Source organism: Cystoisospora suis, assembly GCF_002600585.1.
Source record: "Cystoisospora suis strain Wien I chromosome Unknown contig_2648, whole genome shotgun sequence".
NCBI classification, from domain to species: Eukaryota; Apicomplexa; class Conoidasida; order Eucoccidiorida; family Sarcocystidae; genus Cystoisospora; species Cystoisospora suis.
Genome location: NW_027155446.1, coordinates 66343 through 77620, shown reverse-complemented (window position 1 = coordinate 77620; position 11278 = coordinate 66343). Strand labels below are relative to the sequence as shown.

At 53.1% G+C, this 11278-nt stretch overlaps 4 protein-coding genes across 4 annotated transcripts; all 4 read left to right on the top strand.

Moving 5' to 3' along the window:
* Positions 1–746: 746 nt before the first annotated feature.
* Positions 747–3196, top strand: CSUI_005474 (sag-related sequence srs60a). The gene is made up of 2 exons (XM_068065650.1): positions 747–1386; positions 2047–3196. Exons 1-2 carry the CDS (start codon positions 921–923, stop codon positions 2496–2498), a joined length of 918 nt encoding a protein of 305 aa, XP_067922390.1. The 5' UTR covers positions 747–920; the 3' UTR covers positions 2499–3196.
* Positions 3197–4148: 952 nt separating this feature from the next.
* On the top strand, positions 4149–6501 carry CSUI_005473 (sag-related sequence srs28). Its single transcript, XM_068065649.1, has 2 exons — positions 4149–4962; positions 5613–6501. Exons 1-2 carry the CDS (start codon positions 4485–4487, stop codon positions 6065–6067), a joined length of 933 nt encoding a protein of 310 aa, XP_067922389.1. The 5' UTR covers positions 4149–4484; the 3' UTR covers positions 6068–6501.
* Positions 6502–7979: 1478 nt separating this feature from the next.
* Positions 7980–10082, top strand: CSUI_005472 (sag-related sequence srs60a). Its single transcript, XM_068065648.1, has 2 exons — positions 7980–8550; positions 9199–10082. The coding sequence occupies exons 1-2, from the start codon at positions 8094–8096 to the stop codon at positions 9654–9656; spliced, it is 915 nt and encodes a 304-aa protein (XP_067922388.1). The 5' UTR covers positions 7980–8093; the 3' UTR covers positions 9657–10082.
* Positions 10083–10893: 811 nt separating this feature from the next.
* On the top strand, positions 10894–11277 carry CSUI_005471 (uncharacterized protein; the record flags this gene model as incomplete). Its single annotated transcript, XM_068065647.1, has 1 exon — positions 10894–11277. A coding segment is annotated over exon 1 (168 nt), but the record flags the coding sequence as incomplete, so codon positions are not given.
* Position 11278: the final 1 nt, after the last annotated feature.

The window sequence follows — 11278 nt, the reverse complement described above, 5'->3', positions numbered from 1 at the left end:
AGTGGTGTTAGCGTGTGTTTGAACAATTGCGAGTGACTTCTGACCGTGTGAAAACTGGGTTTGTCTCACTCCGTTTCCCGACGCAACAAGCGTAGTCGCTCAGTAGTGACAGTCAGTAGTCACAGTCCACTACAAGTAGCAACGCAGGCGTCCAACTGCGGGTGGCCGTAGCCTAGCGGGGGCGTCATCGGGTACTTCGGTAAGCCGGGGTGATGCGGAGAAAAAGTTCGAGCCCGAGAGATTTCTGGTCTTCCAGGGAACCACATGAAGCGTGTGCGATGTCGCTGTTGTGTCAGGAAACGGCTGTTGCCCAGGGATGTCTTTTCACTGGCCCAGAGAAACCCGTTGTCGAATCTCGCCCACCTCTCACCCAGTGGGCAGGGACAAGACTATGTGGTCCACGTGACGCCAACGATGAGCAAGTCGTATGCTAGGGCACGCGAAACACTGGGAGCTAGTCCACGGTTGTCAGAAACATCGCTTCCTAGTGGAGAACGTCAAGTAGCTCCGGGTGGTCGCGTTTTGCTATAGCGGACCTAGCGGGGAAGGACGGTTTCGCCACTGCTTCGGCTCGGGCTGACCAGCACTTCTGGCGTAGTACGTTTAGCTAGTTGCGTCACAGTGGAACGGCGACGTGCGTCTCAGCAGGCGTCGACTGGCATTGTCGCATGCAGCTAGCTGATTTGGCGGCTTAGCTTTGCCATACCCGGACGGGTTTCTGCCTCGGGAACTACGTCTTGCCTTGGAGAGCGCTCACCATTCTGCCGGCGGGTGGAGGATTTTAGAATTTGTTCGCGGCCATTCGTATTCTAGACTGGCTGTTTCCTTGAGGAACCCTCTTACGTGCCTGTTCACGGGTTTCCGGCACCTCGCAGTCTCTGGTAGGACTTCTTTAGAACTCCTCAAGTTTCTTTCCTAGTATGGCCGGGCAACAGCGTCATTGCCGAAGTGCTCTCTTCTTTCTCGTTGCGAGCGTCTGCTTACTGTGTACACCCTCTCTTACGGCGGGCCTTCCCGACGCCGAACCCAGCCAGGATGTCAAAGCCTGTGAACCTAGCATGCCACTCCAACTAGAGCTTTCAAGAAGAAACCCACTCGTCCAGTTCAAATGTGGGACGACTGTCTCCCACCTACTGCCGAAAATCGTCGGTTCGACGGGCACGGCGTGCTTCAAAGATGCTAGCTGCGAGGGGCAGGGGTCGCTTCCCGAGCTTCTAAACGGAGTGGCAGAAATCGTGTCGAAGGACAGTGTATACACGGTAGCGACGTCCAACGTTCCCGTTGTCGATACAACGGCATACTTTCTTTGCTCGGGTGACCCCGATCCTAAGAAGGCTGGCGAAAAGTGCTTGGTGACGATAAAGATAAAAGGCAGCGCCCCTATACGTAAGCTTCTGGTTGTTGGCGTTGGTCCTTCAGCTCTCTGTCGGGATGGGTTCTTTTGTGGGAGAGACGCTCTCTAGTGTGGGGTCGTAAAACCGTGCTTGAGCTGGAGCGACAGCGAGACAACCACGGGCACGCGGCGTTAGCAGATATCTCTATTGCATGTGCCACCGAACTCCTTAGACCGGACAGTAACAGATATTTCTTCGTTTGCCGTCACTGAGTAGCTGTTTGTCCTGGAGCATAACTGCAAGGTCTCAACACTCCCAGACTCTGCCACGTGTACTGGATGCTTATTTCTCCATCGCGAAGGAGTATGCACCTTTCGGCTTTCTTCTCTTCACCCTACATGTGTTTGTACTGTTTTCTTGATCCATGTGCAGCAGCTCGGAAGTTGTTTGCGTGGCTAGCTCTCCATTAGTGTAAACAGGCCATGATTGTATTGCACAGGGAGCGACTCCGACTAGCCGTCATGGGGAGGGGTCATGGCTTTCTTCGGAGTCTTGTGTTTTCACCTGTGAGCAGTGGCTGCATACAAGAGTGCTCAGTAGGCGTACCGCAAGATTCCTGAGTACAGTGAGGTGATATTGGGGGCATTCCTGTGCTCGACTGGATTTGAGAGGAGACTTCTTTTTCTTGCGTGGATCTGTGTGCCCCGGGCAGGCGAAGACAGACAATGTACTACAATCGGCAGCACAGTGAAGATAGGCCTGACAGCCCCTGTCAATGAGGCAACCTTCGCTTGTGGAAGGGAGGTGATGGCTCTTGCCCCTGAGTCTCCAACAAGAGTTTTTAGCGACGAGAATTGTACAGCCGAGGCCGACCTTGCGACTCTGATCCCGGGTGCTTCCTTGACTCGAGGAACGAATCTAGAGCTGCACAAATTCGCGCTCTCAGCGTTCCCACAGAAGAAGACGACTCTATGCTACAAATGTCACAAGAGCGGGACCAATGACGCCTGCAAGGTGATCATAACGGTTGACGCCGCCTCAGCCACGTCGACAACGACGTCACCAACGAGTGGAGCGAGGAGCGTCATTGCAGGAGCAGGTGTTCTCGCCGTTGTATGGGTGGCTGCTCCCTGCGCGGGAGCGCTGTATGGGACAACCCTTTGAAGTCACTGAACGGCCATGGTGTTATTAAGCATCTCTGGTCACGGCGTTCCGGGGATGGATGGCAGAGACGAGACCCTTTTGCAAGAGGTGTGACGTTTCTCCATACTCTGGCTAAGAATGTCTCTATTTGCCATACGACGAGTTGCTAACTTTTCAAATTTATTTGCCAGTCCATCCTACAGGCTTCACTCAGATGCTGTCACCGTCACTGTCAAGTCACGCAAGATGGACAGTGGGTACGTCTGTGATAGTCGTCAAAGAATGGACTGTGAGTTGTTTTTCCTTCAACAGCAGGGCTTTCCCTTCGTTCTCGGTATCAGCTGGGGGGCTAAGACAATATCACTCACTGCGGATTCTGTAGATCGCTCGTGACCGGCCCTAGGGGTAACATCGGCGTTGTTTTTTCCTTGCTAGAGTGACCGCTGGAGGGTTCTAGACTTTTCAGTCCTCTATTTGCTGTTGAATGCTCAGAATGAAGCCCGAGACAGTTTCCCATTGTTTATTGAGTTTCCGGTTGATCAGTAAGGAAATGTTATGGACGGCCTCACACGTTCGTGAGGACGATCCGGGTGAGAGGTCCGTTAGCTGTCATCATTGGGCTGTTACTCAGACTGCGATTCCCTGGTTTCCCCCTTCTGGCTAGAACCTCGCGAGCTCTGTCCCCCACTTGGGCCTCGAGAGGAGGAGTGCTGCGAGGGCCTGCGAAAGGGCTAGCCAGCTGGAGAGGAACAGGAGGCGAGCCACAGAGACCAGGAGTAAAGCAGAGCTTCTCAGTGTTTTTGAATTTCTAACTTACGTGTCTAATCAGACTACTTTGCAAAAATAGAATCTCACGGGAGAGCGAGAACGCGAAGTCAGTGGTATCCATCGATCACCGGGCGACAGGGCGGGGCTCCGACGCCCCCAGACTTTCTTTTTGTCTTGGATTTACTCTGTCAGCGGTGTGCTGGAGTCACCTAAAGTGGAATGCTAGCCCTTGTCGGACCTGTCGGCAATGGTGAACCGCAGCGCAGTTCTACGAGTGTCCTAGCGCGCGGTCAGCACAGGTAGAGCACATAGGACGGGAAGTCAGACTGCTGGACAGAGAGTACGCAGTTGGCTCATCTCCGGTCTGCTGCTGCGAGGGGCTAATGAGAATCAGCCAACAGATATCCCGCTTCACCTGGACGCAAACACAGGTCGGCTTACTATCCTCATCGGTTTAAATCACAGGAAGGCGGGAGTCTCCCGAGGGGTGAGTGGTGAGAAGTATAATCTTCCACCACCTGGTGTGCCGGCCTTAATGAAACCGGCGGCTTGGTTGACTTTCCGAAGAAGCCCATATCGATCCCCGAAGTCCTTATGTTAGTAGTGACAGAGAGTTGTCTTCGAGCGGGACGCCGGCCAGTCGCCAAAATCTCGGCGAAAGATGGACCTTCGTCCTCAAACATCCGGCAAACGGGAGGGGTCCAGCGGCTAGAACACAGAAAAAGGAAGCCCACCTCGAGAAGCGCACAGCCACAAACTCTTGCGGAACGACCGCTCACCGGTGGTGTGGTAAGGTGGGTTCTCGAACTTGGCGGATACCCGCAGTAGGTGAGGCACTTGTAAAGAAGACACCCGACGGACGATGGCCACGTACCGTTTAGTGGCTGTTGACGCCGGGTGATGCATGAATCCTTGTACCGACCGGGAGACCGCGCGTCAAGCACACACCGGTTCGTCCGCCTTTCGATTGTTAGCGTCGCATGCAGCTAGCTAAACTGCCAAGTAGAAATAGCCCTACCTGTCGAGAATCATCGTCTACTGACGGGACTTGACTTCCGCGTCGAGCTTTCTCCGGATCTTCGCAAGCAGGAGCATGCATTGACGCTTCTGTTATTTGTTTGCGACGTTCATACTCTAGCTATAGCTCCTTTCTCCCGAGAATCGAACCGCCTATCCCTTCACTTCTTGGTTTCTGAGTCCCTTTGAAATTTTTAGCGCAGGCCTGAATATTCTGCAAATATGGCTGTGCGACAATACCGTCATCGGCAGTGTGGTGCTTTCTTCATCGTTGCAACTCTCTGCATACTGTATGCCCGGTGTGTTCCCGACAGCGCTCCTGGCAACGCAGACGGGGAGAATGTCCCGACATGTCTTGTCGCGAGCAAGAAGATCCAGCTGGAGCTTTCAGGAAGCAGTCCACTCGCGAAGTTCAAATGTGATCCGGGGCTCACTCATCTACTGCCTAAAATAAGCGGAGGTACGGGGACCACCTGCTTCACAGATGCTTCCTGCACAGGGACGGGGACAATTCCTGAAGGCGGGAAGATCACGGAGGCCGCGCTCAAAGACCAAAGCAAAGTATACACAGTAGAAATTACGAAAATCCCTACTGCGGATGTAGCCGCGTACTTTCGTTGCACGGATACCGACGCCCTTGTGGAAAAGGCTGCACAGGAGTGCATCGTGGAGGTGAAGATAAAAGGCAGCCCTGCCATCAGTAAGCTTCAATTCTTTGCCCTCGGCTTCTCACAGTAACATAGGACAAGCTCCATCAGGATAAAGAAGCCATTCCCTCCCTGACTTTAACAATGATGATGGTCAATGCCACTATAGCGGGACTACCCGCAATCCGAGTGTACGCGCTTTTAAATGTGTGTGTCAGCGCCATGCAGCCGACAGAGGTTGGGATGCCCGCTTGCCTCTCCGTGCTGGGCAGCTGCTGTCTGAGAAACAAACGTGGCGTGTCTCAAGGTCCAACTCGTGTCAGCTGCGTATTGATTTTGCGGGGGAAAGAATCTTAGCCTTCGGCTTCACTTCAGTTATTCTTCAGAGAGATTGCTGGAGACAGAGTAATTTGCAGGATTGAACGCGGGAGATCGGGCTGAATATCCCTGAAGTGTACAGATAGCGTCTTTGTCTTCACGGGTTGAATCTTTCACGGGTAAAGTGTATTTGCTTTTTCTCGAGTCTATCTGTTGGTGTGGGGGACTGCAGGCAGGCCTCAGAGAAAGGGTATCCAGTTTGCAGACAGCACGGTGGCTCCAGAAGCACGGTCAAGCGAGATATCTGGAACGATGCTATGTACGCAGTCGACTGCGTGTGTAGGTAGCTTGTTGTCGTTGACTTGATTTCCTGTGTTCCGAGCAGGCGAAGACAGGCAATGTACACAAGCCGATCAGACGGTAAATATACGCCTGACAGCTCCCACCAACGAGGCTACCTTCGTTTGCGGAGGTACCTTGACGACTCTTGCCCCTGCCGATTCAACAGTCTTCAGTGACGAGAGTTGTACAAAGGAGACCAAACTCGATACGTTGCTCCCGGGGGCTACACTGACTCCAGGTACCGGTCTAGAGAAGCAGAGACATACACTGGCGATTCCAACGTTTCCAGAGAAAACTACAACTCTATGCTACAAATGTCAAGACAGCGGGGCCAATGAAGCCTGCAAGGTGATCATAACGGTTGACAGCGCCTCAGCCGCGTCGACAACAACTGCATCTACAAGTGGAGCTGCGAGCGTCGTGGCGGAAGCAGGTGGTCTCGCCGTTGTATCGGTGGCTGCTCTCTCTACAACCGTGCTGTATGGGAGATACCTCTGAAGTCATTGGTCGGCCAAGGTTTTGGTGATTTGGGTTGTTTGGTCACGATGTGCCAGGGATGGTTGACAGGGATTCGCGAGCCTTTTCGAACCAGATTCTGCAGGTGTCGCGGGTCCTTATCCTTTGATTAAGAATGCCTCTATTTGTCACAGAACGAGTTGTTAACAGCCTGTGTAATGCTATTCGTGGGACGGTTTTACAGGCTTCGGACAGGAGCTGTCGCCATCAGTGACAACTCGTGCAAGATGGGCAACGGATACGTCAACAGTAGCCGGCAATGGATAGGCTGCAGGGCTCTTCTTTCTGTAACAGTGCCACTTTCGTTTTTCATCGGTGTCAACTAGGGGACAATGAATTACCACTTTCTGGTGATGTTGTGGATTTTGCCGCGCTCGCATCGACGTTGTTTTTTCGTTGGTAGAGTGACTGCTGAGAGTTTCTGAGCTTTTCAGTCCTATGTCTGCTGTTTCGAGCTCACAGCAGAGCCCGAGACAGTTGTCGATCTTTCTTCAGTTTTCGGTTCATCGGTAATGATATCTTTATGGGCGGTCTGCGCGCACAGGTCCGTCGAGATGTCTGCTGCACGATCTGCCACAGAGGTCTGTTACCCCTCATATCGAGCCGCTACACTAAGCTGCAATTCCCTGGTTTCCTTTCGGACTAGAAGCTCACGAGCTCTGTTCCCCACTCGAGTTTCAGGGTCGAGAGGCGAAGTGTTGCAGGCTTCTGAAAAGGGGGGTGGCCAGCGGCGAGGAGCAGGAGGCGAGCCAGGGAGAGAGTAGTAGTGAGTTAGTCTTTCCAGCCTTCTGTTTTGTAGCTTCAACTAAGGTATCTACGTATTTCATAAGAGTAGAACTCCCGCGGGGGAGCGGGAACGCAAAGTCACCGGTATCACCGGGCGACAGGGTGAACCTCCGGTCGTGCCGAGGCCCGTTTTCTTTCTCTCTTCTGGATGACCCGTGAATTTACCCTCTGAGTGGTGTCGTGGGGTCCCCCCTACAGTCCTTGTCGCACCCTTGTGGAACATCGAACCGTAGCGGAGTGCTGGAAGTGTCCTAGGGTGCGGTCGGCACAGGTAGTAGCACATAGAACGGGAATTCAGACTGCTTGGACAGAGGGTACACAGCTGACTCATCACCAGACTGTTGCGGTCAAGAGGTCATGAGGTGTACGCGACCGGCGTCCAACGAAGAGGTTCACTTGTACCCAAGCACAGCGTCCTCAACCTTTTCTGGGAGAATTCACCAGAACGCCGGAGCTTCGCACCGGATGACTGGCGAGAAGCACCGTCCCGTTCACTCCACCTGGTATGCCGCCCGTGACCGCGGACACACAAGCTCGGAGCTTTATTGCTTTTTAGAAAAAGACCACCCGGAGACGCGAAGTGCCTGCTGTATGCTAGCGGTGACAAAGAGCTGTGCTCGGTCGGCACACTGGCGAATCGCTGTGATCTCGGCGGTGACCTACGTGCTCTCATCCAGCTGACGGTCAGACGCGGATGGGGAGGGGTTAAGGCGGCTAGAAAACAGAAGAAGGAAGCGCGTGCCACCAACGTTTGCCGAATGACTGCTCACTGGTGATCTCGTGGTGCAAAGCATTCCAGTTCCGGGTAGTCGCAATAGGTGAGGAGCGTGTGAACCGAACACTCGATGGAGGATGTTCATGGATGGTTCAGCGCCTGTTGAGGCGATGCATGGCACGGCGTACCTGCCTGGTGACCGCGCGCCAAGCAGACACGCGTCCGTACGCCTCTCGATTGGTGTCGCACGCTGCTAGCTGTACCGTCAAGTAGAAAGAGCCGTACCTGTCGTCCATCGGCGTCTACTGGCGGACCTTGACGCCGCCGTTGAGCTTGCGCCCGATCTTCGCATGTAAGGACGTGAATCGATTCTGTTATTTTTCTGTTTGCGTTGTTCACGCTCTCTATGTAGCTCCTCTCTCCGGAAAAGCGACCGGCCTACCATTTCACTTCCTCCTTGCCCACTCCCCCTGGAGTTTTCAGTGCAGGCCCGAACATTGAGCAAATATGGTGTGGCAACACCCCCAACGTAGTGCTTTGTTTCTCGCTGCAAGTCTCTGCATACTATGGGCCCGCTGTGTTACCGGTGGCCCTATTGGCGGTGAAGCCGGGGAGAATGTCCAAACATGCGCCGACAAAACCATCCAACTGGAGATTTCAGGAAGAACTCCACTCGTGAAGTTCAAGTGTGGCGAATCGCTTATTCATTTACTGCCTAAGATTCCCCCAGGTGAAAAGGGGACCAGCTGCTTCACAGAAGCTGCCTGCAAAAATCAGGGGGCCCTTCCTGAAGGTGCGGGAATCAGCTTCGATGGCTCAAGCAAAGTATACACAGTAGAAATGACGAAAATCCCCACTGCGAATGGAGCGGCGTACTTTCGTTGCACGGATACCGAGCCCCCTACTAGAGCGACTGCGAAGGAGTGCATCGTGGAGGTGAAGATAAAAGGCAGCCCTGCCATCAGTAAGCTTCAGTTCTCTGCCCTCGTCTTCCCACCATGAGATAGGGAGGAGCCACATTAGAATAACGGAGCTATCGCGTCCGTCAACGTAATAATGTTGGTGACGAGTGTGACTACAGCGTGACTATCGCGCAGACGCAAGCTGGCATAGGTGGTTCATTTGTGTGTATCAGGGAGTCCTCAACCGGTGAAGTCTCAGATTACTCTCTGTCTCCGTACTTGGGATCTGTTTTGCCTGAGAAATGAAGTTGGAGTGTAACTATAGCTTGTTTCAGCTGCATATAATTTGCGGCACGCAGAAGGATGATGCGTTGGGGTCACTCCAGTCATTTCCCTAAGATCGTGGTGTTTTCCAGGTGACAGGGTGTGCGCGGGATTTAGTGTGGTGCACCAGGTTGAATAACTCTGAAATCTACAGATAGCATCTCTATTTCTTCGTTGGGTGAATCCTCGACGAGTCGAAGGCATTTGCTTTCTCGCAAGTCTATCTATTGGTGCGGGATACTGCAGGCATGGCCCCAGAGAGACAGTATCCAGTTTGCACACACCCCAGGCACCGTCCAGCGAGACTTCTAGAAGATGCTACTTAAGTCGCGGACTGCGTCTGTAGGGGGTCCGCCTCTTTGAATGGGTCTTTCTGTTCCGAGCAGGCCAAGACAGGCAATGTACAGAAGCCGGTAAGACGGTAAATGTACGCCTTACAGCTCCCACCAACGAGGCTACCTTCGCGTGTGGAGATAACGTGTCGACACTCAACCCTGCCGCTCCAACAGACGTGTTCAGCGACGAGAGTTGTACAAAGGAGACTAAACTTAGTACGTTGATCTCGAAGGCTACATTGACTTCAGGTACCAGTCTAGAGAAGCAGAGACATACACTCTCGATTTCGACGTTTCCAGAGAAAACTACAACTCTATGCTACAAATGTCAAAACAGCGCGAACAATGAAGCCTGCAAGGTGATCATAACGGTTGACGGTACCACAGCCACGTCGACAACGACGTCATCAACGAGTGGAGCGAGAACCATCATGGCAGGAGCAGGTGGTCTCACCGTTGTATGGGTGGCTGCTCTCTGCGCGGGAGCGCTGTATGGGACAACCCTTTGAAGTCACTGAACGGCCATGGTTTTTTTTGATTCACCAATGGTTCTATTTGCCATATGACGAATTGTTGAGATATTTGCCAGTCGATTCTACGGGCCTCACACAGATGCTGTCACCGTCACTGTCAAGTCACACAAGATGGACAGTGGGTACGTCTGTGATAGTCGTCAAAGAATAGACTGTGAGTTGTTTTTTCTTCAACAGCAGGGCTTTCCCTTCGTTCTCGGTATCATCTGGGGGGCTAAGACAATATCACTCACTGCGGATTCTGTAGATCGCTCGTGACCGGCCCTCGAAGTGACATCGAAGTTGTTTTTTCGTTGGTGGAGTGACCGCTGAAAGTTTTCAGACTTTTCAGTCCTCTGTTTGCTGTTTCGAGCTCAGAATGAAGCCCGAGACAGTTTCCCATTGTTTATTGAGTTTCCGGTTGATCAGTAAGGAAATCTTATGGACGGCCTCACAGGTCCGTTGAGCTTGCTACTGTACGATCCGCGTCAGAGGGCTGTCAGCCCTCACCGCCGAGCTGTTACTCAAACTGTGATTCTCTTATTTCCTTTCTGAATCTCACGAGTTCTGTTCCCCACTTGGACCTGATGAGCGAGGTGTGAAGTGTTTTGAGGGCCCGAGGAAAGCGATAGCCAGCTGCGGAGGAGCAGGAGGCGAGCCCGAGGGATGGCAGTAGTTTGTAGTTTGAACCTCCGTGTCTGCTTACTTTGCTAAAGTAGAACTCCCGGGGTAGAGCAAGAACGCGAAGTCAGTGGTGCCCAGCGATAACCGGGCGGCAGGGTAGAGCTCCCGACGCCCCGAGACTAACTAGATTCCGAAAAAGGCCACCTCGATACCCGTAATCTCTGCTGTATGTTAGTAGTAACAAAGAGTTGTCCTCGAGAGAAACCGGCGAATCGCCCGAGTCTCGGCGAAAGATTGACCTCCGTGCTCTCATCTAGCAAACCGTAAGAGAACGGAAGCGGTCCAGGTGGCAAGGCAACAGAAGAAGGAAGCCTACCTCGAGAAGCGCGCAACTAGAAACTCCTTCCGAATGATCGCTCACCGGTGGTCTGGTATGTGGATTCTCGGAGTTTCGGGTGTGCGCAGTAGGTAAGGCGCTTCTGAACAGGCGACCCGATGCAGAGCGGTCATGTATCGATCAGTACCTGCTGACGCCGGGTGGTCGGCGAAGCGTCCTCTTGGTAGTGACGCATGCTGCTAGCGGAACTGCCAAGTAGAAATAGCGTTGCCTGTTTGCATCGGCTTTTCTCGACAGGCCTTGTTGGCGGTGTCGAGCTTCCTCCCGATCTTCGCAATTAGGAACGCGCATTGATGCTGTAATTTGTTTGCGGCGTTCATAGCCTAGCTGTAGCTCCGCTCTCCCGAGGAGCGACCTGCCTATCCTTTCGTTTCGTGGTTGCCGGCTCTCTTTTCAGTTGTTAGTGCAGGGCTGAATATTCTGCAAATATGGCGTGGCGACAGCGTCACCTCAAATGTGACGCTGTGTTTCTCTTTGCAAGTCTTTGCATATTATGTACGCGCTGTATCACCGATGCAGCATCTGGCAATGATGCGGGGGCGGATGTCCAGATATGCGAAGAAAGCCGCCGCACCATCCAGCTGGAGATTTCAGGAAA